Source organism: Dermochelys coriacea, chromosome 13 (assembly GCF_009764565.3).
Source record: "Dermochelys coriacea isolate rDerCor1 chromosome 13, rDerCor1.pri.v4, whole genome shotgun sequence".
Classification (NCBI taxonomy): Eukaryota; Metazoa; Chordata; order Testudines; family Dermochelyidae; genus Dermochelys; species Dermochelys coriacea.
In genome coordinates, this window is record NC_050080.1 from 18089030 (window position 1) to 18114044 (window position 25015).

General features: G+C 42.5%; 1 protein-coding gene across 6 annotated transcripts in view; it reads left to right on the top strand.

The window, feature by feature from the left end:
• The window catches only part of PREX1 (phosphatidylinositol-3,4,5-trisphosphate dependent Rac exchange factor 1), a 222185-nt gene that overhangs the window by 114949 nt on the left and 82221 nt on the right, over window positions 1-25015 (top strand). For 4 of the 6 annotated variants that reach the window (XM_038369848.2, XM_038369847.2, XM_043495593.1 and 1 more), the window contains exons 6-9: window positions 11632-11793; window positions 17088-17221; window positions 20821-20936; window positions 22406-22555. In XM_038369848.2, coding sequence (XP_038225776.1) covers window positions 11632-11793; window positions 17088-17221; window positions 20821-20936; window positions 22406-22555 — 562 coding nt within the window. The remainder of the gene's footprint in view (window positions 1-11631; window positions 11794-17087; window positions 17222-20820; window positions 20937-22405; window positions 22556-25015) is intronic. The other 2 variants (XM_043495591.1, XM_043495592.1) reach the window with 1 other exon arrangement.

Sequence of the window (25015 nt, forward strand, 5' to 3'; positions counted from 1 at the left end):
AAAGTTTGCCCACCCCTGGTTTCGTGCCTTCTGCTTTTCCATCCATGTCTGGTAAGTCTCGCCTGCTGAGTCAGCCTGTGCTGACTGGGGGTTGGTGAATTCCTAAGTCTTTGGAAAATATGATACTTTAACGTGGATTTCTACTAGTCTGTGTTGATCTATGGAGATACTTATCCATTGGCTGCAAGTTAATGACATGCGAATAGAAGTCTGTGTTCTATTTTAAAAGCCCATCAATATATTAGAACAGCATATTCTGCAAATATTAAAGCGAATCCTGAAACCTCAGTGACTTCATTCAAAGACAGATGGGATATGTGCCACTATTTAACTACCATAGTTGCTATGGAAACATCTCAGACAGAGACAGATATTTTTGATTGTCAGATAGCAGTTCTAGTGATATGATGGAATTTTAGCACCCTCTGACTTCTGTTTCTCTTCTCTTCCATAGCTTTTGGTGCAAGGCATTGAGTGCTAGTGATGGGTTCTATGCCAAGAGATGGCAGTGCCTATGAATGGAATTTCCATAGGGCCAATTTCTCCTGCTTTGCTTTAATAAAGAATGTGTTGCTTTATAAATGGAGAAAATCGAAAAGACGTTTGAATAAATGCCTCTAAGCCACAAGTTCAAATCTAACCCAGCTCAGCTGCAACCCAAGTCATTATTATCTGATGACCATTTATTGGCCTTTTTTGAAATGGTCTGGTGGTTTCAATTCCTTCCCTCAGACTCAGGTGTGTCTGTGATAAAAATCCTAGTTGGCACTAATCTCCATTCTCTGAAGGCAGACTAAATACTGACTAGGCCTGGAGACTGAAATAGCCTCTCCTACCTAGAAATGGTCCCTCCAGGTCAATATGAAGGCACACTGGAAGAATGGGGTTAAGCATGCACTGTTGATGTCCCTATTGTGCCTGACTTCTGGATAGAGGAAACCAGTGCTGCCAATCTAGAACTCTTCACCAGTATTAAATCTACTTATGAAACAGTAGTAGAGTGCACTGTAATGCATTATCGGGAAAGATGTTCTGTGTGGAAATTCTTATTTTGTTGCATGTCTATACTTTATGGGGTTCCTTTTACATCCCAGTTAAGTCACTGTTCATTTCTTAAAGTTTCATGGACATGAAATAGATCTACTGGAAAATGCTGAAGGCAATTCAATGTCTGACAACAATATATCAGCCTCATCAAGAGAGTCTATGTCATTAGTGGAAATGTCTTTCAGCTAAGAAAATGTCCTTAATCTTCAGAAGCTACACATGTTGATAGTTTCTCAGGGGGATGAGTTTATGATGGATACATTGTGTGCCTTCCAAATCTCAGTTAATGCTACTGAGAAAAAATAAAATAAAATAAAAATGGAAAGTTTTAATACCAGTTCCTCAGAAATAGTCATGAGTGTTTCAATCTTGGAAATAACTGAGAAAGAACTTTGAGTGATTATAAAAAAGCTGACTGAGTAAAACCAACTCTCCAAACCCAAAAATAAAGTTGGTGTTAATGCAACTTCCAAATAAAATGAAAGCTACTGAACTGCAATGATTGGAGATCGGGCTCTGTTTTCTCTTACTCCTAGGCCATTCTGATACAAATGTATTCCTGATGATTAGCAAAATCATAGGCCAAGAGTTATTCCTCCTTTCTCTTTTACTTTGTCTTTAACAAGAGCTTATGAATTTCAGGATTTTCAGATAACCTAGACATGATCTTGGTATGGTCAGGTTTTACCCAATATTCTGTTCTTTCATTAGTCTGAAAGGCATTTTTGTCTTCTGATTAGATTTACAAACTGGGAATCGGGACTTCTGGGTTCTCTTTTCAGTTCTACCACCAGGAGAATCATCTTCATCATAGGAGGGTGCTGTGAAGTTAATAAATTATTTTCAAATTGCTTTAAGCTCCTTAGGTGTACGGTGCTATAGATGTTTTTGAAAGAACAGGAAAATAAAACCACTGAAGTTGCTGAGCATCTCCTGAGGTACTTGGCTATAGATAAGTAGTTAGTGTTGATAAGATGCTATGGAAATAGTAAGTAAGCAGGTATCGCCAATATTTTTTATGATTCCCTGTGTATAGTAGGATATCTAGTGGTGGATCCTCCTATAGTTTCTCATCTGATGAGGCCACTTGGTGTCTGAACCAATGCATGATAGAAATAGAGATGGAAAAATGAATTCAAATGTTGATGATTGTTGCTATTTTAATGATAATTTAAATTTTCCTAGTTTGTCCATCAAATGCAGCAGCTCTAGAGATGAGTGTGATTTAATATTTTTTAATGTTTGAGTTGCTTTTCTTTTGACTCTCCCTAGTTTGCCTATCCCAGGTGTGGAAAGGTACTCAAACCTCAACACAGGTTTCCAGCTTCTGTGTATAGGTAGAACAATTCTGATACTACTATTAATGGCCCTCTTCCTCCCGATACTGCTTTTGCCTAACATATAAGGGACTAAGCACAGAATTTGTTGGCTTGCACATTAATGATCCTCAATATAAAGTCTTTCTAATCTTACTTTCTATTCTTCTCTTTCTTGTTGGTGCTGCATTTTGGCAAATGATTTAGAGTCTCTATTTGGGAGGTTGGCATTCAGACTATCCCACTATTCATCTGTCTGTTGACAATGAGTTTCATCATGTACACGAAATAACAGGAATCGTCTTTTAAGCATGGGATTGGGCTCAGTGAAGGCTTAAATTAAACAGGGAGAAATGTGCTGTCTATGGCAAGCGTTCTGATCCTTTAAGAGGAGAAGAAACAAAGACCCACACCACAGACCTTGGTAGCGCACACTCTGCCAATGACGTGGAGTCCAGCACGGATGTGTCAGCTGGAAATCTCACTGAGTAAATATTAGTAGAAGATCTATTTTAAAGCAGCACTCTATCTGGCTGATAACAATCCTATGACTCTACATTAATTAGTGGGAACTGCTACACTTCTTAGGAGTAGAAGCAGCTCTTGTGCTAGCTAATTCCAGCACAAAAATAGCCATTTCCCTCTAAGAAAGTGCATTTATATCAGTGAGAAGAGAACCTGGGGAAGTGGTGACCATGAGTTAATCACACCCTTAGGGGGTGGGATTAGAGGCATTAACCCCCTTCTCCCCTACTTCATACTATATTAGGAATGTATAGCACATGATCACCACACCCCTGGAATCATCTGATCTCTGAAGGCATGTCACAAAGGTTATGAATGTTTCCTGTTTTATGCACATTCTGCTTAGGAGTTACTAAATACCCAGCCAGATATTTACACTCAAGTCCCAGTCTATTTTTTTCTGACATGCCCCATAATATGCATAGCTATACAGAAAAGCCAGGGTAGTAATTATCTGTTTCCTCATGTGATGGGAGAGTTCTAGGTTCTGAGAGGGAAAGAAGGACCTGGAGGCAAAAGCTGAGTGGCCAGATTCAGAATCCATTTGAAAGATAAAGCAGAACAATGAGGCATATGTAAACCCTAATGAATATGGTGCCTGAATTTTGAAATGGAGAATAATGAGGCCAATGATGCAGATACAGAGTGGGCTGGAGCTAACTTCCCCTCTATTCCCCTCAGAATTGTTTAAAAGACAGGACACCTCTAATTAGCCAGCATTTAATGTGTTACCATCTAACTTTCCCACTTTGGAGAAACAATGGGGTTGTATTTGGGTTCATAACATTGCATCAAACATTTAAATTAATTCCCCTGTCCAGAATGAATTGAAATTTTAAAAACGTGTTCATAAATGAATGATATACTGTTGTTCAGGGATGCTATTCGATTTAAGAATCCCACCTATGCACGAACTAATTTTTATCTGCTATTTTCACAAGTGATAGCTAAGATTCCTATCAATGAAAAAGAGAAAAATTACTTCTCATGGTTAATGATTGTTCACTTTCTGGAGTTTACAGCACTTTGTGTATAATCAGTGATATTGTTTCTCCCACTCTTTGTGAGAGTCTTTCACAGAGCAGAAAGGGGGAAAATACATTTAAAAATAGGATTATAAAATCACATACATTGGCAGGCAGACTCAGGGACATAAATACAACCTGAAGTGACTTTTAACTTTAAAAAAAAAAAAGAGAGACTAAATTTCAAGTTGACTGAGTGCAATATTATTATTATTATTCCAGTTACTTTAAGGAAAATAATACAGAATCACACAAACATTAAAATCATGTAATTGTTTCTATTCATATTAGGTTTTGTTGCAAAAATACAGTTTGGAGCTGAACTGTTTATTAATGCGTCTTTCCAAGTAGATTAGATCAGGAAATCTGGTGTCTTTGTTATCTTTATCTGTTGCCCTAAGCTTTTCAATATGTAGCCCACAGGATTCCCACCTAAAGCTATATTTTACATGTGCACTAGTGTGTTGTGCAAATCTAGGCAATGATTTGCATCTGCAGTGAATGTGCAGAGTGAACATTCCAGTGTGGAAAATGTAGTGTATGGTCGTAAATGTGTGTGTTCTCGAACATATGGAGGAGGAATCATGGGAATATTTTATGTGGATACTTGTAATTTTCAGTTGCAAAATATGTGCTCAGCTTTCAGTTTACAGTATACAACTAGAGATAATCATTTTGAGGGTGGTGGAGAAAAGGCTGGCAGAGACTTAATAATAAAAAAAAAAAAAAAAAAAAAAGAGAACAGTTTAGCCGAATAACATCCTTTCTGCTAGGAAGTGTTACAGCTGGGCTTATATTTGAAAACCCCCGTACTTCCTCTGTCTAAATAATCTGCATTGTTCTTCCCTTCAGTGTTTGTACCTTCCTTTAAAATGCACATTACACTGAGTCCTCGCCACCCTGTTTCAGTTTTAAGGTTATGGGGCACGCACAATTAGCAGTGCATGTTTTTTTCTGCTGCCTGATGTTATGGTTTTCATCCTGAATGATTCAGTTTTTACACTTGTATTCTATTGGATGTTTGCAGATCTTTTAGCTTTGAGCTATGTGACCGGCATTCATGACTGAAATACTTGACTTAAGTCGAAAATCCTTTTGCTGTGTTGCATGGTCCATGATTGGCATCTCTGCTTGTCGGGCATAGAGCTCTCTGTTTTCTGTGGCAAAATGCTGCACTGAGCATGTGAAGAATATTCAAAGAGTACAATTTCACCAAAAGAATGTACAGTTCAAAAGAAAATGTGTGTTGGGCAGCATGGGCTTTTCCTATGTGCACATTTCTTAGGCTTTCTTAGGGTTGCCAACTTTCTACTTGCACAAAACCTGAACACCCTTGCCCCGCCCCCTGCCCCACCCCTTCTCCAAGGCCCCACCCCTGCTCACCCCTTATCCGAGGCCCCGCCCCATCTCATTCCATCGCCCCTCCCTCTGTTGCTTGCTCTCCCCACCCTCACTCACTCGCTCATTTTCACCAGGCTGGGGCTGGGGCTGGGGCAGGGGATTGCAGTGGGGGGGGGTGAGGGCTCCGGCTGGGGATGTGGGCTCTGGTGTGGGGCTGGGGATGAGTGATTTGGGGTGCAGGAGGGGGCTCTGGGCTGGGGCAGGGGGTTAGGGTGTGGGGGGTGTAAGGGCTCTGGCGGGGTTACAGACTCTGGGGATGAGGGGTTTGGGGTGTAGGAGGGTGCTCCGGCTGGGACCGAGGGGTTCGGAGGGCATGAGGGAGAGCAGGGCTGGGGCAGGGGGCTGGGGTGCATGGGGGTGAGGACTCTGACTGGGTGTGCAAGCTCTGGGGTGGGGTTGGGGATGAGGGGTTTGGAGTGTGGGAGGATGCTCCGGGCTGGGATCAAGGGGTTCGGAGGGCAGGAGGGGGATCAGGGCTTGGGCAGGGTGTTGGGGCACAGGAGCTGGTCAGGGGTGCAGGCTCTGGGTGGTGCTTACCTCAAGCAGCTCCCGGAAGCAGCAGCACGTCCCATCTCCTGCTCCTATGCGGAGGCATGGCTAGGCGGCTCTGCATGCTGCCCCATCTGCAGGCACTGCCCCTTCAGATCCCATTGGCATAGGCGCCGACTCCACGGGTGCTCCGAGGCTGGAGCACCCACGGGGAAAAATTGGTGGGTGCTCTGCACCCACCAGAAGTTCCCCGCCCCAGCTCATCTCCGCCTCCGCCTCCGCCTCCTCCCCTGAGCGGCCGCCGCGTCCTGTTTCTCCTCCCTCCCTCCTCCACTTGTGCCATGAAACAGTTGTTTTGCGCGGCAAGCGCTGAGAGGGAGGGTGGAAGGAGGAGGAACGCGGCACGCTGGGGGAAGAGGCGGGGCCGGGGCGCGGATTTGGGGAGAGGTCCAATAGAGGCAGGGAAGGGGTGGAGTCGGGGCGGGGCCAGGGGATGGGGAGCACGAGCACCCACTGGTGCCAACGAAAGTTGGTGCCTGTGCCCAATGGCCGTGGTTCCCAGCCAATGGGAGCTGCAGAGCCAGCTCCTGGGACAGGGGCAGCGTGCGGAGCCCCCTGGCTGCCCCTATGAATAGGAGCCAGAGCGGGGACATGCCGTTGCTTCTGGGAGCCGCAGGGAGCCTGCCTTAGCCCTGCTGTTCCTCCAACTGGACTTTTAATGGAAATGCTATCCGGAGCCGCCAAGTTCCTTTTTCAACTGGGCATTCTGGTCGAAAACCAGACTCCTGGCAATCCTACTTAGGCTCTGATATGTTTGCATGGAAATCACAAGCAAAAATAAGCTTTTAGAATCCAGGTACAGAAGTTGCAGATGCATCTGTTAACAAGGCGCTTTTATGTTGTTTCTTCCAAAAATAAGCACACAAATTGCCATTTCCAAATGAAGTGGTGCATATGTGCAGCAAAATAGGTTTGATTTCAGTTACACTGGGATCCAGTCCTGCTTGCATTGAATTCATGAAAGTTGTTAAATAGATTTCAATGAGCGTCTGATCAGACCCTAACTCTTCTGGGGAGGTGGTTTTCAAGCATGGTGCATGGAGGAATGAGATTATACCCATGCACCACAAGCAAAATTCATTGCTTTGTTTATTTAGATATCTAACATTTGTTGCATATACTAGCTTACACTTACAGTTCAGTAAATACATGGAGTGGCCAATCATTGTTTCCTCACTGAGTTTTAAAGCAGTCTTCTGTCTCCACGGCCGTGTAGTCAGAACATGGTGGGCTGCTATGGGTGGCATGTCTGTAGGGCCCTGCAACTGTGAAAGTGATGTTGGAGTATAGTGGAGAAGTGCCAGAGAGGGCCTATCCTGACAGACCCAAGGGAGACAGTCCCCTCTGTCATTTCAATTCCCTTAAAGAGGGGAGGGATTCTTTTCTTAATTTAAATTAAAATAATGCATTTGAAATGATAATTACTTTTCAAATGGAAGACAGAAACCCAAGGTTTGTGACTCAGACAACAGTGGCTGTTGGAAAAGCTCGGGCTTGTCAGTTCCCCAGTGAAGGCAGGTTTGGGAGAAAGTTGGTTTATTTTTTTACTTTGTTGAAGGACTCCTATGTGGCTACATGCTTATTGCAAGCAGCAGCCTTACTTTCCCCATGCAAGGCCAGTAGTGCATAAATGATAATATGCAGGGCTTTTGGCAATCCTGACTCAGGCCCGGCAAAACATATACGGGCTTTATGGAAGGTAGGACAGTCTACCCATGGTCGGACATCTGGTCACTGTCTCTAGAGTGCTTTTCAGCATGCTGGCATACGTTTACTCTCTGCATTCATAAATCCGTTGCTAAAATAAAAAAGCACCTAGCTGCTTTTCAGAAGTCCTGGGCACTGCCTTTCCAGGGGAGGGGTATCTCAGAGTACAGGCTCAGGAGGCTCTCTCAGCTCTGTGCCAAGCTTGAGCAGGAGTTGCCTTTCTGTCAGTCTGTGGCAAGCCATTCCTTTTTACTCATATGCCGGCTGTGGAGATTGATCTAGCACACAGGCAGGCGTTCTGTTGGAAGAAGATGAATTCCTTTTTCTGTTTAGTGTGATGGGAGTGGAGGGCCATTTTCTCCACCTCTCAATGGTATTTCTTTAAAACTATCAGTTTTGAATTTGATGGTTAATTATTATTGCAAATCTGTATAGCCCTGTAAATTTACCTTCTACTGTACAAAGATGAATAGTCTCATTATACAGCACCCAACATGTGAGAGTGAGAGTGAGCCCAGAAAATGCAATACCAATGCATCATGATTCTCATGAGAACAGTAGTTTAGCCTCAAGATGTGGATTTCATTTTAAAAGGTCACACAAAACCGACTAGTTAGTAAATAAGTAATGACAGTACTTTTCACTTCTATAGCATCGACTCTTAAACAATTTCACAGAAATCAACTAATTAAGCCTCTCAGCATCCCATGTGAGGTAGATAATATTATCTTCATTTTACAGCAGAAGAAAACGGGGCACATTGGTTAAGTAATTTACCCGTGGTCACATGGGGAATTCTGGGGCAAAGACAGAAATGGAAGCCAGATTTCCCAAATCCCAGCCTCCTGCTTTATAATATTGTTATTAAATCCGTAACAGTTTTTGAGAATCTTTTTTTAAATCTTGACATTATGCCCCTTGTTTAATTATTTTCTTTCATGTACAGTTGTCCAAATCTTTTAAACATCTCCAAATGTTGACTAACGAACTTCCATATTCTGTCTCAGGTTCTTATCTGGCCCCCTTCCCATGTATCCATATACCTCATACTCTTTAATGTATTTTTCCTCACAATAGCCCTGTAGAGTAGAGAGTGCTGTTATCCCCATTTTACAGATGGGGAACGTCAAAAAAACAATCAACAAACCAACTAGCCCTCACAGTGCTCGTGCTACAGGGCTAAAAAAAGCAGTGTAGATGCTCCTACTTGGGCTGGCGCGAGGGCTCTGAGACGCAGTTTCCTCGCCAGGTTCCAGAGCCTGAAAGGGAACATCTACACTGCTGTTTTTAGCCCAGCAGCATGAGCTCTGGGAGCCTGAGTCAGTGGGCTCTGAGACTCACTGCTTTGTTTTTTGCAGTGTAGACATACCTTATATGACTTGCCCCTAGGTCATACAAGAAATCTGGAGGAGCAGGGAATTGAACCCAGGTCTCCTGGCCAATCTTCTACTCTAGATGGAAGACCATCAGTCTGGGTGTTGTAGCCCTGAAGTGACAGTTCTTAGCTCTGTTTGCAGCCCGCCCTGCTGCACTTAAGCTCACTCCAGCTCCCTTTCTGGAAATGTGGAATGAGGCAGCTCAGCAGCAGTTTGCCATGCAGTCACAGAACTTAAAAACAACCAACGTCATGTGAAAAAGAAAAAGAATATTGAGAGAACATGAAATATTCCAGCTGGGCTCAAAATGTGGCTCTTAAACACCATATTATGTATCAAGAGGAAACAGTGAATCTCGCTAAGGTTTTTTTAATTTTTAATCTTTTATCCAGTTGAGCCTGGCAATAAAATAATATTGGTCTGAAAAATGATGAATTATGATTTGACAGTGGTTACACTATTTGCCAAACCCTAATCACTGGTGATTATCATCAGGTTCCAAATTATCCCCATAGCTGTGCCCCAGCAGGCAGTGGCTAGCTGGGCTGCTCTGATCTGAACCTTGTGAGTTGGAGTCTCTCAGGAATTCTTTACAGGTAACAATTTGTTCATATTTATGTTAATCAGTCCTGACAACACACGCCCATTGACTACACTTCATCCAGAGAAGAACTGCTGAGCTCTTGCTGTTATCTGGACCTCTCTCATTCCCACCCTAGATTCTTTGGTAGGGTTTTCCTTTCTGGGACCTCTCTGTGATCACTGTGTGCTTGTCCAGGGGCCTCTAAGGCCTTTGGCTCATCAGGGATTGTCTAGGGGTTATAGCAATGTTGTGAGAGTCAGGACTTTTTGGTTGTGCCACTGGCTGGCTCTGTGACCATTGGTCAAGTCATTTAATTTTCTGTGCCTTGAACTCCCCTATGATATAATGAGCATCTGCCACCCAGAAATGTTGGAAGGATTAATTAATGCTGTGTTCTTGTACAATGCCTTTCAACCCAGAATTTCCAAAGTATTACTATCACTGTTATTTATAGTATTGCACATGGGGATACCCAACTTATTATCTGCACCTACAGGGCTAGATTTTCAAAAGAATGCAGCTTCTATAGGCTGCTGAGGGCAGAACTGTTTTGAAAATCTGGACTATAGGTCGTTATTTTACACCACGGGAGGTGCACCACTGACTTCAGTGGGAACAGAATCAAGCCCATAGATAGGGCTATCATTAGAATATGTCTGTTTGCATATGTGCAGCAGAAAATAATTTATTTTTAATGTAATTATTTAATGCAATTTAGCGTGGTTCTTGTTAGCACCAAACGTGACACAGCACAACACACTTTGTATGTCTTTCCTCTTTTGACATATGTGATAAATGAAGGTGGGGGGGGGAGAGTAGCTCCCTTTTATGGTCCAAGCCAGCCAGTTAGCTATAAAATCCCTCTTAGTAGAAAGAAAAGGAGTACTTAGAGACTAACAAATTTATTTGAGCATAAGCTTTAGCTGTAGCTCATGAAAGTTTATGCTCAAATAAATTTGTTAGTCTCGAAGGTGCCACAAGTCCTCCTTTTCTTTTTGTGAATACAGACTAACATGGTTGCTACTCTGAAACCTCTTAGTAGCTGTTCTCTACTTGCTTTACCTGTAAAGGGTTAAAAGTCACTGCGATGCATAGGTAAAAGGAAGTGAGTGGGCATCTGCCAAAAGAGCCAATCGGAAGGCTATAACTTTTAAAAATTGAAACAAGACTCCCCTTTTGTCTGTCTGTTATTGTTCTCGGGAAGAAGGAGAGACAGGGCTGAAACTATGCTGGGGCCAAGTATGAAAAATCATCTGAATCATACCTAGAAACTGTTCACTTGAAACCCCCAGATATGTAAATAGATCAGGAAATGTCGAGGAAGATGCCATTAGGTTTATTTCTTTTTATTTCTTTATGGTTTGTAGACTCCTCTGTGCTAACCCCAAATGCTTTTGTTTTGCTTGTAACCTTTAAGCTGGACCTCCAGAAGGTTATTCTTGATGCTTAATTCTTATAAGTGGGTTTTTTTAAATCTAGCAATAGCCTGAGTTTTCAAATGTATTTTCTTTTTTTTGTTTTTAATAAAATTTACCTTTTTTAAGAACAGGATTAGATTTTGTGTCCTAAGAGATTTGTGCACATGTTGTTTAATTAGCTGGTAGCAACAACTGATTTCCTTTGTTTTCTTTCTCAGCTCTTCCTCGGCAGGGGGGTGAAAGGTCTTGAGGGTACCCCACAGGAAGGAATTCCCAAGTGCCCCTTCCTGGGTTCTCAAAGGAGTTTTGCACTTTGTGGTGGCAGCATCTACTCACTCGTCAGAGAAAAACTGTAACCTTGGGAGTTTAATACAAGCCTGGATTGGCCAATATTAACCTTTAGAATCCTTGTGGGCCCCCACCTTCTGCACTCGAAGTGCCAGAGTGGGGAATCAACCTTGACAACATATTTATCATCATGCAATGGCTGCACTCATTTAGCAACATAGCAATATAACAATACCCCTGCACTGGCCAACAGCCTTTCAGAGACCAGCATTTACAGCAGCAGACATACAATTTTCTTCAATTGAACAAGCTTCTGAGTGCTTTTCTTATGCAACTGCACTCGAATCCCATGCTAGTGACAGGGCCTTTCACAAGTTTACAATTTTCCTTTTTTAGGAACTAGCTAAGAGGACACCTTCTAAGCATCCCGATCACCAAGCGGTCCAGAATGCATTGCAGGCGATGAAGACCGTCTGCACCAATATCAATGAAACCAAGAGGCAGATGGAGAAGCTGGAAGCCCTTGAGCAGCTGCAGTCCCACATTGAAGGATGGGAGGTATGGTGGCAGATCGGGGGGCTGCTAAATCCCCTGTAGGCAGTTAATTACGCTGCATAGCACAAAGGACTGGAGCGCAATGACTCACATTGTATAGAGGGATCTCTACATGTCTTATGTGGTATATAAATGCACTTAAAGGTGTGGGTAGCACTTTGATGGGTTTAAAATTCAGTAGGTTTTTTATGGGAGTGTGAGCTGTGCCTAAATGGTAGCATGAAAGAAGGAAATTTGTTAGATTTGCAAGGGATTTACATTTGAAATCAGTAGATCTTATTTGAGGAACATGGAAGTCTAGAGGATGAAATCAAAGGTGTTCTAAATTCCTCTTCCTACAAGTCTTGACTTTTCCTGGGAGCTTTCAAAGTTAACCCATCTGCCTTAATAAAAGTTTTCCGTCTCCCCTGCCCTCTCCCCCCAAAACAACGACGAGGGCTGCTATGTCTATATTTGCTGTGGTTAGGTAATTCAGGGAAGGGTTTTTAGTGAAGTATTTATTAGTTGATGCTGGGGAACAGAACGGCGAGAGAGAGATTAAGAGAGACAGAATGAGAAATTTGGGGGGGAAAGGCAGTCTGGAAAGGAGCCATCCAGTGGTAGATTCTGGCAGTAGATTTAATCCAAAAAAGTTTGTCAGTTTTGCAATTTGATGTCTTTAGCCGAGGCCACGGGATTAGCAGTGCTGCAAGCCCGAGGGAGATGTACAATTCATTTTTACTCCACCATAGGGAGTTAGTGGTGTGAAATGGCTTCATGGAGAGATAGGCGTCAGGAGTTTTGTGTGCCAGACATTTAAAATATCCAGGCTGAGTGCTGCCAGCTAAGGATTCCTTCGCTGATGACATCTATCCAGAGGTCATGTAAACTTCCTCATGTTCGGACTTTTGGGTGTGCTCCAGGACTGTTTGTTTGTTTTAAACCTTGCTCATTTTCCCCCTGAAGGATGTTCTTGGCATCCAGCTGAAGACCTGAGAGCAACACAGATATCCAGCTGTGTGGTTTTTGGATAGCAAGCTCAGCAAACAAAGCCAGATAAAGTTCAGTGCAGCAAGACTCCCAGAAGCAGTTAAAACCTTTACAGCATTGATGTGATTTGGGAGTCAGTTAGTCCAGAGGCATGTCTTGAACTTTGAAGCCTCAATGGTGACTCTGCGAGTGTCCATGATGTCATATATAAAACAATATCTAAACTGCACATATTTTTTTAGGGTTTAAATAACCCACAACAACATTGTAGGGAGGAGAACAGTTTGAGATCTGTTTATCTGCACTATTGTACAAGAATGCTACCTAGGTCACTCAGCCCATCAGTTTGAAAGTTCAGAAGTATTTTGCACTAGCAATAAGCTATGAAATACATTTCTGAGGCTCCTACTGGTGGTTTGAAGGTTGCGGTACCTTCACATATTGTAGAAGGAGATCAATATTGACCATGTCATTTCTTCTGATGTACATTTAAGCAAGTTGGAAACTGATTTGTATTCCCTTACCCTGGGCTTCCACACTGCCAGGGTCTCACAAAATGATGTCACATTTGAGCAACGCAGCCATCCCTAGAAGTAATAGGGACTCAGATACCATTTGCAGTTCAGAACCATGTCTTCAGTTACATTTCACAGTTTATTCCCAGTGAGAAGGACTCTCAACTATGGCAACTTCCAACTCCTGGACTAAGCAAAATGTTTTCCTTTAACAATGCAGTGATGTCAGCTCCAGGGTTGGGTGTGGAAAGAGAAAAATCATGAACAGGTTTTCCCCTTCATTTTCAGTTAAACTTTTAATCAGTCTCATCTTTAAAATACGAATTCTTCCCTTTTCAATGGTGTTGATGTGGCCCCTGAAATGTTAGCATCATGTATATAAGCTCCCTGCACCACTCATTCTAGATAAGGGGTGGGCAAACTATGGCCCGCAAGACCGTCCTGCTTGGCCCCTGAGTTCCTGGCCAGGGAGTCTCGCCCCCAGCCCCTCCACCACTGTCCTCCCTCCCCTGCAGTGACGCCGCTGAGCGCAGCTTGCACCCACCTGCCTCACAGGCTTTCAAATAAGCCTGGAAGGGGGCAGTCAGGGGACAAGGAGTGGGGGAGGAATGGATGGGTCAGATGTCCTAGGGGGCCTGTCAGGGGGCAGGGGTGTGGATAGGTGTCAGGGAGTCAGAGGACAGGGAGCGGGGGGGGGTTGGATAGGGTGTGGGGTCCCGGGGGGCCGTTAGGGGCAGAGGGTCCCGGGAGGGGGTGGTCAGGGGACAAAGAGCAGGAGGGGCTGGATGGGTCAGAGATTTTGAGGGGGGCAGTCAGGGAGCAGATGGGGGTGGGGGCCAGGCTATTTGAGGAGGCACAGCCTTCCCTACCCAGCCCTCCATACCGTTTTGCAACCCCGATGTGGCCCTCGGGCCAAAAGGTTTGCCCACCCCTGTTGTAGATCAACAATGGCCCCTGCTTCTAGCAGGCTTAATCCACAGCACGTACATTGTCAAAAAGCCAGCAAATATCACCTTGATATACTAGATAGATACTAGATTTTTATGATCACCAAGAAAGCTACATGGCTCTCTGGAGAATCTGAGAGCAGCTCAGTTTAAATATGTTCAGTTCAGTTTAAATCTGCACACCTAATTTGGGAGGAGCTCCAGTTTTTCGATTGTTTCTAATTAAATAAACCAGGGCAGTTTTACTGGCATCCCTGACTCTGCCTGCCCTGCTGGATGTCCAAGTGGAGTCTCCAGTCTTCATCCCACTTGCAGTCTGCGCTGCCATTATTATTTCCAGCATGTGAAACAGGGTGACATCTTGCTGCTCCTGTACTCTCTCTTCCTTTTCCTTCTAAGGGTATGGCTACCCACGCTATGAAATGCCTTCTTTGCTGTAGTTATACTGTAACCCTCGTGTAACTTCAATCCATGTTACCATTGGGTAATGTTTTCATTTTTTAAAAGCCTTTTCTCACTTACGCCTCTATTTGCAACATATTCACCAAGTGTTCTGTGTTTCCACCACAGCCCTGCTCAGTTCCATGCACAGGACAGAGTCCTGGCCTAATGTTGTTTCAATTCATTTCCGAGACATAATGTAATGATGGGATGCACTATACTATGTCAGGGACAGGGAAACAGCTGCACTTTGAAGGCAGGGTCTGTTCGCCAGGATGAACTCCGCTCACATTCATTTCTCAGTGGGAACTGTGCTAAATCATGGGCAGTATAATTTATGCATTAGAGTATCATCAAACAGGCTGTTTTCTCCACTTGATTCGTAGTGAATTCCTTTCAGAATTCTGCAGATTTGTTTAAAAAAGGGTGGTGGAGAGAGAATGCTATAAAAGGAGAATCCTTTACATGGGGCTTTTGTTTAGCACAGAACCAGTTCATACACTGTTTCAATTTATTGTATACTGACAATTCTGTAGGGGAGAGATGAGGTGGGTGAGGTTTTTATCTTTTATTGGACCCACCTTCTCTCTGTAATATCCTGGCACCAGCATGGCTGCAACAACACTGCAAACAACAATGGAAGATACTCTACAGTAATCAGTTAGGGACACCCCATATAGATTGTTTTCCCTTTATAATCACTACACGCTGATACCCTAGGTTCCCCCCAAATCTGATATGTGCAGAGAAGCAAAATTCCCATCTTAAAAGAACAGCAGGAATCGTAAGAGATGTGTTAATGCTGAGGCAGATCAATCATTTTATAATTGGCTCTAATTTGAATTCAGTGGGTTTTTTCATATTTTTGACAGATAATTTCAATGTTTATTTTTAAGCATTTTCTTCTATTTTTATCATTTTACATTTTCACAGTTGCAAGAAATTATGAGGGGCGGGGTTAGACAATGGGAGGTTCAGACAATAATTATTTCATGACAGTAGGCATTGAGATTCAAAAAGTTAAAGGTTTACAACTGTTAAAACACAAATTGCCAACATCACGTCAGAATATACAAAGTAAATAACCGTAAATCAAACTAATAAATTCTCAAGCAGCATTTTTCTTACTTTGATTATTTGCAAATTTCAATTATCTATAGTAATATTTTTCATCAATTTGTGTGTGTATGGTGAAATCGCTGTTTACCCACATCTTACTGATAAAAATAGTGTGAAATAATGCTAAACATAGGAACATAGGGCTAGACCCTAGGGAATGGCCAAACTGCACTTGGTGCAGGCTTAGGGGGAAGAAGAGAGGGTTATACCCCCTGATCATGGAGTTGGCTGGAACTGGTTCAGCCCCCAGTGCAACCTAGAACATTCCTACCACTTAATTTGTGCCAAATGCAATGGCCCTCAAAGGTCTGTTTCTCTAGCTGGGAATCAACCAAGTACAATGACACTCTAGCCATACTCTGTACAATGGTACAAGGAGAGGATGGCCAGGAACCAGCTACAGTGGCCCTGTGTCTCCTAGGGACTCCCCTGTGCTGGAGAATCCTTGAGCAACTACCTCAGCCAGCTTTGTGATTGCTTTTTGTACACATGGTCTGTCGCAGAGCACGATCTGGCCCATATAAGACACAACCATATGATTTTCACGGGTTTGTTTCTAACTTGGACGTGTTTATTGAGAACTTGAGGAAGGAGAGCAGCTATCTATGCTACTGACAGCAGGACTGAGGAGATGGATCTCTGGTAAGTTCATCTTCTAGAAAGATGGTTAACAGAGAACATAACAAAGCTGCAATATCAGGGAGGCTCCGTTGCCCATTCTTAAGGCTACAACTTGTAGTATTTGCAATGCTGGGCACAGAGTCTGACTGATGTTCTGGAGAGAGTACACAGGTGGCAACACAACAGTCTTGGGTCTCAAAGGGATTTCTTATGAAGAAAGGATCATTGATTTGAACAGGGAAATCTTATCATGGTACATGGGGTTTTCACTTAGGACATGTTTTAAACTCCAGGGAGAGGACAGTACAAATAGTCACATTCCAAATTAAGAAAGAGGAGATTTACCTTCTCACTTATGATAAGTTCACCATTCAGTAGTTGTGATTAGAGCTGAGTAAATAACTGGTTTTTCAGTTCAGTGGCAAAAACAAATATCACAGAGCTGTATGCGTTACTCTCCCTTTTTTCTTTCTTTGCCAAAACTATTAGCCAAATCTGACTCTCATTCACAAATAGTTTCAGTCAACCCAAAATTGCATTTTTTGGGCAATAAACTGTCTGAAAAATGTTGCTCAGCTCTAGTTGTGACAGATGTGATAAACAAATGCATAGATTATTAGTAACAATGTTTGAACCCACGGAATAGAAAAGGTAAAATAAATAAAATGGTCTCTCTCTGCTTTAGGGGTCCAATCTGACTGATATCTGCACACAACTCCTGCTCCAAGGGACTTTGTTGAAAATCTCAGCAGGAAACATCCAGGAGAGAACATTTTTTCTGTTTGATAACCTTCTGGTCTACTGCAAGCGGAAATCCAGGTGAGCCCCAGAGGCATTAACAGGCTTATGGGATAATTCTTAAAAGTATGTCTTCCACCAGGGGAAAAACAGCAACAGCCGATCAGCTATGCTATCTCCCATCAGCCTCTAGGACTGAGTCACAGGTTTATTATCTGTTCCTTTCATCTGCTTTTACTACTGTTTTCATTCAGTCGGGTGGACATACAAAGTGCTATACACCAGGATAAGTGTGCAGACCAGTAATAGAGTCCCTGTCCTGAAAAATGTACAGTCTAAAGGCATGAGTTGATACAGCACAGAAGAAACAGAGTAAGGTGTGGCCCTTACAGCTGAAAAGCTTCATAGAGCAGGTGAGTCTTCAGGAATGCTGTGAAGAAGGGCAATTCGCCACTATTCATTGGCAGGTTGTTCCAAGCATAAGAGGGGCCAGGTGAAAGAAGATGTGAAATCGGGAGAGGGCAGAGGATACAAGAGGAGGAGTCTAGAGAGAATGGAAGGAGAAGACAGACCACAGGAGTAACGCTGGTCAGGAAATTTCTGATGGAACAGGGTTTTTTTGACGGAAAACGCAGATTCATTGAAACTGGAATATTCTCTAGAAATGTGTGGGTTTTGATGAATTTTCGCTGAAACATAGGCTTGGTGTCCATGGAACCCTGCCTGGTGGGTTGTTGGGGAGCATGGGCCTCAGATTTAGGAACCCCAGAGCTTCCATGGTCTATGGCTGTGGGGCAACATCCCTATGAGGACTGCCCCAGGGTCTGGGATCCCAGGCTCCCAGCCACAGAACTATATGCATTATTTTCCCTTCTTTTCCTGGTAACACTAACTCTCCCATCTTGCCACCTTATAGCCCTATTAGTATAAACTATTTATTATTACTAATATAGCATTGACAGTGTTCAAGGCTCTTCACAGATATAGCTACTACAGCAATTAGTCCATGTTGTATTGATTTAACTCTCCTTTCAACTTTTATTTCTTCCTTCATGGCTCATATCTCATCCCCACACCTTCCCCTTTCCCTACTTTTCCCTTCATTCTTCGTTCCTTGCTTCCTATTATACCCCCTCTCATAACCCTCACCAATTTCCTCTCCTCTCCTCTCTCTGCTAAAGGTGCTCCTTTTCCCCCTTTACAAATCATTCCTGAAGGAAGCCTCACACTCAGAATGCTGGATCTGACCTTTTACTGATCAGTTTTGGCCTGCCTAAGAGCTTTCTCGCTCTCTGGTTCTCTTTGTAGTTTAGGTTGGTACAACCCGTCCCCTTATGCACTCTTCCTGGAACACTAAGTTTTAGGAAACAAAATGTTCCACTGCCTTTTAAGCAAGTGTCTGTGTTTTTGCACAGCAAACATTACTGAGCTACTCTGTACTCTGGCTTGGGATCGGACCAGGCTGCTCCAACGCTTCGAGTTCCCCCAAAGGATCAGTGTTGTTTCTCTTTCTTCAGTAACGTAACATGGACTGTCCAAATCTCCAGAATATGATTTCCATTAAAAAGCAGAGTATTCAAAGAAGCCTTTGGGCATTGCATAATATGAAAGATATATTTAGGGACTAAAAGGCTACTTTAATTTTGGTTATTTCCCTTGTCTAGCTGCTATTTATAATTTGGTCCTGAGTGGAAATGAAAGTCTATGCACATGTGATAGCATTGTCTGTCAGCCAGCTGCATGAAAAACAACTGACACATTAATTGGATGCAGATTTTGTCAAAGTTAACACTTTCTACAGTAGTGCCTGGCTTAAAGCCTAATCACCTGATTCTGATCTCACTTACGCTGATTTTAACTGGTCTAATTCCATTGGCATTACTCCTGATTTACTTCAGTGTAACTAAGATCAGAATCAGGCCCACAACTTTCAGTAAAATGTCAACAATAAGAAAAAATGCTGCTGCTCTGTTTTGGAAAATATGGACTCTCACTCTGGTGTAAATCAGAAGTAGATTTGTTAAGCTCAGTGGAGTTACACCACCGTAAAATGGGTTTGGGATCAGACTCCGGACCCAGATTTTTAAATGCAGGTTTGCTGTTTGATCTTTTACAGAGGTCTAGCAAAGTCTGACAAACTGATGACACAGATTTTCAGGGCTGAGTATTGTTTTGTTATGTTAGAAGTAGCTTTGATTGCTGTTCAAATTGTGTCCTGATGTCAGGAACAATATGCCTCATTTGGGGAAATAGGCTGTCTATCCGAAGGTCTTCATCAGGACTGTCTGGAGAGCTTCTCTTTTGAATCAACTCAGTCCCCTTGAGGAAATGATCTAATGACTCTAAGATTTCAACCCTTGTCAATCTGATTGCATGTAAATATCTGATCATCACCAAGTTGTATTTATCACCAGTGCTATCTGGAAAACGAAAGATAATGTTCACAAAAGTTTTTTGATTCTCTACTCCCCTGACCTGACACCTGTTTTTCATTTCAACAGAAATTCTATGATTAGCTCTTTTTATCACAACATTATTTATGACCCTTGGACTCCTGGCAAGTCACGACGGCTGCCCCTTAATGTCACAGAGTTTGAACACCCGCCATCTTAAATGATGCTCATTTGGCCAGTTTTGTGCTGGTTCATATAGTGGGGTTGTTTTTAAATATGAGAGCCAATTAAAGCACAGCAGGTGCTGCTGGATAGTTTTAAACATCTTCTATGCATAAAGGCCCAGGATATAACAGTGAAAAGGCCTTTCCTAGGTTTTTTAACAATACACTTTAACAGAGACTCTTCTGTAAATTGAATGATCAGGGTACAAACTCTGATGCAAAGGTTGCATCCATGGGGCTGTTATACCAAACAATGATGGTATGAATGCAACATGCAAAGACTTTCAAAATGCATATAGCAAACCATGTAACACTAGCCTCTGTGTGTTTCACTGCCAACTAGGAACTCAGAATGGAGGTTCTGAAAGTTTCCAAAAACTGTCAACCAAACAGAGGCCAAATTTAACATTTTACATCAAAATCATGCGAAACTGGAGGTTTCATCAAATAACATGTGGACTTCAGCTGTGTCCACTGAAATCTCTGCTGACATTTCTGGTTGGTTCAAACCCACAACAAAGCAAAACTCAGAGAGGTCAAAATGCTCATTAAACCTTGCAAAATGCAGCTGTTAAACAGATCTTTTTGCTACCCTGACAACCTGGCATGGTTATCATTGACATGTTGTGCAATAGAATAATTGAATTAATATGTTAAGTGGTCAGATCCCCATGAAAAGTGAAATTCGAATAATGTAGATGCAGTTGGCATGGTGGCTTTTTTTAGTCTTAATATATCTCAAATGGAGTGGAACTATTGTTTCTAGTGTTCATTAGATTTAAAGCAAGATATTTGTTATCAGCTACACTTGTTTATTCACATGTAGAATTGGTAACAATATAAATCCATCAGCCCCAGGTTTTTATTGCATTTAGTATATTATTTTTACTGCCTTATTAATAGTTACTTTCCCAGCTCCTAATAAAGTAAATTGAAAACAGGATTACTACAAATTATTTTAAAGATATTTAAAAGAAAGCCAACACATTTACCAACTCCAATCTCTTCCTCCCGGCAAAGATAAAGGAGAACTATTAATTACATTTATGATTCCTAATTGCAGAGTTTCTGGGAAAAAGGCATCTAAACGTACCAAGTCAATCAACGGATCCCTCTATATCTTCAGGGGCCGAATAAACACAGAGGTCATGGAAGTGGAGAATGTGGAAGATGGGACAGGTAAGGGATCAGATTTCTCCCTCTAAGGACAAAGCAGGTCCATAGCCTCCCTTGGTAAACTGCAAAGTACAAAAGTACTGCATCTGGTTGCAGTTTGGGTCCTTCCCTGGGCCTTTGGTTCAGGTCCCATGTGAGCAGCAAAAAGTATTATATACCGTTGTCATTTGAAATAGTGTCAATTGTTACCCTGAGAATCAAGCCATTTATAAAGGATTTGCTGCCATGAATGAAATATGATCAGATATTACTGTCCTTGTGGGCTGACACTGGAATTTGGCGTTGATAGAAAAGAACTAGTGGGTTTCAGTTCAAATCCTCAGTTGCCCACCTATTACTATTGCCCTGGGTCATGAGGTTGGTATTCCTTGAGGCCAGGGGCAGGCTAAGGGGACAATACAAGAGTCCCTATGTTCTTAATGCAAAAATCCTCCCAATGTAAGTTGTGGAGGAGCTAGGGATTCCCAGGAGGCTCAGAATGTAGAATCTTAACAAAGAACAGATTCTTTTTCACTCAACATTTTAGATCCAGATATTTTCTTTAAAGGATTTTCATTTGAAAGCTTCTAGTACAATGTGGCCAAGGTATAAAGCCTCACTAATTAGGCCCCTTTTGGGGCTGAGGCCATGGACATGGAGCATGGAGACTGAAAGGGATTCACACTAGAGGTTGCTGTAGGTCTGGGTTGTAGCAGAGAAACCAGGGGATGGTTCATGGATTCATAGCTTCCATAGCCGGAAGGGACCACTGTGATCAGGCAGTCAGACCTCCTATATAACACAGGCCATAAGGAGTGCCCTGAATGAATCCCTGTTTGAACTAGAGGAGATCTCTTGGGAAAACACAGTGTGTATATGTGTCCATGTGTGAGGGAGTGTTTGTCGCTTCCAGATGTGCACTGCCACTCCCTGCCATGTGTCATTTGTGCTGGGGTGATGAGAGAATTTCAGCCTCTAGGGTTGTACTTTGACATTTTTCACTTTCCTTGGCGGGACCTTGCACTAAGGGATTTGTCTAATACAAAATATAAATACATCAGTGTATTTTCACTGGAACTCAAGCCATCGGTGAGCCCACTGCGGACTTCCACTGTTAACATGGCTCTTGGAATGAAACTTATTCAGACTCTTGTTGACTGAGGGACTGCTCCTCAGGCATGGAACTCACACTGCCATCAGTGGGATTTCTGATTGTTGAGCAGTCACAGTTTCAGGCCCATAATGTACAAGAGCCGAAGTTTCAAACTTAGCGCACTAAAGATAGGTACCTACATGAGTAGTAGATTTTCAGAGGAGCTAAGCACCTTCAGTTTCCATTGACTTCCATAAGAGAGCTGCAAGTGTCCAGCATCTGTGAAATTCAGGGCATTTAAATATGGAAATTGTGGCCAAAGTTGTCCAAGGTTAATTTGTTTTCATTAAAGGGCCAGGCCTTCCATTCATTGTCTGGGCTGTGCTTTGTGTTTTTGCAGCAGATTACCACAGCAATGGCTACACAGTGACCAATGGCTGGAAGATACACAACACTGCCAAAAACAAATGGTTTGTCTGTATGGCCAAGACTCCAGAGGACAAACAGAAATGGCTAGATGCTATAATCAAGGAAAGGGAACAGAGAGAGAGTAAGTGAATGGCATATCTTCTAACAGCACTGAGTGACTCACACAGGAGAGACACTGTGTATGTGAACACGTGTGTAGGCATACATGGATGTGTGCGTACATGTTTGGGTGACTATGAATGTGTCAGAGGGAGAGAGAAGCTGTTCTAGTTTCTTAAAGTTTTCCTCCATATGACAGTGGCTTTTTAATGGCCAACTTTAATGACAAGAGAATCAAGTGACTGGAAGCATCTACTTCTTAATTTACCCCATGGCATTTTAATCCCCATGCATCATTATATTTACAGGAATGAAATTGTCAGTTTCTTTTATGCATTGAAGCACTTTGAAACGTCTATACTTAATCGATTTTAAGTCTTTTATTTGTAAATAGAATCTGCAAGATGGAAAAAAACAGCCTTTTGCCAGGCGGTGCTACAAACTCATCCTCACAAGGAGTCAACCTAAATGTTTCTGGGCTGTGCATTGAAATAAAACAATTCAGGGAGAACATCTTTGGGACTGTTTGGACTTCACAGACTAGGAATGCTGACAAATCTGTGCAAATGTTTGTGTCACTTTTATCTTTCTGGAACTGAATGAAACACATGATTGTCTGTGGAGCTGTTCTGTAAGAGAGAGGTAAGGTCGATGGAGCCTAAACACAGGATGGGGAGCCAGGAATCCTTGAGTGAAAAGGTTCTGACACCAACTCCCTCTGTAGCCTCAGACAAATTATTTGACTACTCAGCCTGTTTCCCTATCTTCAGAATGGGAACAATAACTCATTGGCAGAGGTGTGGCCAGTTAATGTTTCCAAAGCACTTTTGAGATTAGGAGCCTGACCTATAGAAGTGTCCTCCCATTTTGCAGGCACTGTTTTGTGGGTGCAGTTGGCCTCATTTGCAGCTGTAACTACCTACTTCTGCCAGCACAAACTGAGGTCAGTCTGAGACCCCTTTTGTACCTAAGCTCTATAAATGTTAAGTGATCCTGGTTTTCACTAGGAATTTCAAAGGATTTTAAGGAAGATGGACACCAAAATCCCACTGAAATTTAATTGGAGTTAGGTGCCTAAATCCCTCAGGCTTCTTTGGAAATCCCAGGTCTAATAATACAATACTTTACTGCATGATAAAAATGCAGTACAGAGTAGTGTAATACAATACAAATTACAATGTGGGCTGTTATCTTGGAATACAAAAATCATTGATAGCGTGCCTTGTCATAGCTGAATGCCAAGGTACCTGCCAATAATAGGGAAACCAGCTTCAGAATACTGTCGAGCCATAGCATAAATGAAAGTGAACTCCTAACCTCAGGCTAAAATCAATACGAGAAGGAATATCTCTGAAGGCCAGTGAAAGAGTTTTAATTTTTTAAAGAATGTTTCTAACCATTGGAGGCTGGGAGGTCTCTGCTCACTAATCAATTCTGCATCACATTCTAACAGAGGGCTCCTGCTGTACTATTTTAGCATTTTTCATTCAAATGAAGTTCCTAGCTCCCAGGCTTATGCTCAGAACACTAGCCCATGTCACTCCAAATCTTCATTGCAGATGAAATTCTTGTTTTATGGCAGCTTGATGTTTTGTGAACATTCCTGTGCAATCAGGTTACAAATAAAAAAGAGAGAAAGGTTTAATAAGAAACAAAAGAGAAAGGGTGAGACAAACAGAACCACGGTTAAATAAACGGTTGGGCAGGGGAGAGAAGAGACAACCATCGGGATGGTTGGGGACAAAGCAGAACCACAAGAACACTTAAAAATTAGAGTATTGTAATGATACAGGCTCTTTGCTGGTATGCACAGGTGCGGGAACTATGGGTGCGGGGAGTGCTGCAGCACCTCCAGGCTCCCGGCTACCACCCCATGCCCAAGGTCTTGGTTGCCGCCCCACACCCAGGGTCCTGGCTGCCACCCCACGCTCTGCTACTGTCCGGCACCCGGGGTCCATTCTGCTTAGACACAGACTCCAATTCTATAGCCTTTATTCAAAATTGTTGATTACTTTTTGATAATTATAACCTCATCCACTGTGTGCCACCGTGTGTGCCTCTGTAAAGCAGGGGAAACAATAATTTCCTACTTTGGGGCCATAGTATGAAATATAATAATTGTAGAATGCTTTTAGATCCTCAGGTGGAAAGTTCTAGAGAAATATCAATTATTATTATTATGCCTTTCAAACAGAGAATTCTGACTCAGGTGATGAACCATCTGTTGGAGTAGCTGAACTCTTAACAACAACAACAATAAAAATACACAACGAAATCCTTAGGAAAAAAATACAGAAAATCTTGGTGAAGGAAGCAAAATTATTTTTAAATTTCTCAAAATTTCTCAAAATTTTATGTGCAGCATCAGCCACTCTGTCTTTTTTTTTCCGGCTGCTTTTCATCATCCTGGTTTATGATGTGGCAGTCGATGACAGGAACTCTGGATAAACACGGCTATCATGGCAGACATTCCAGACCTTAT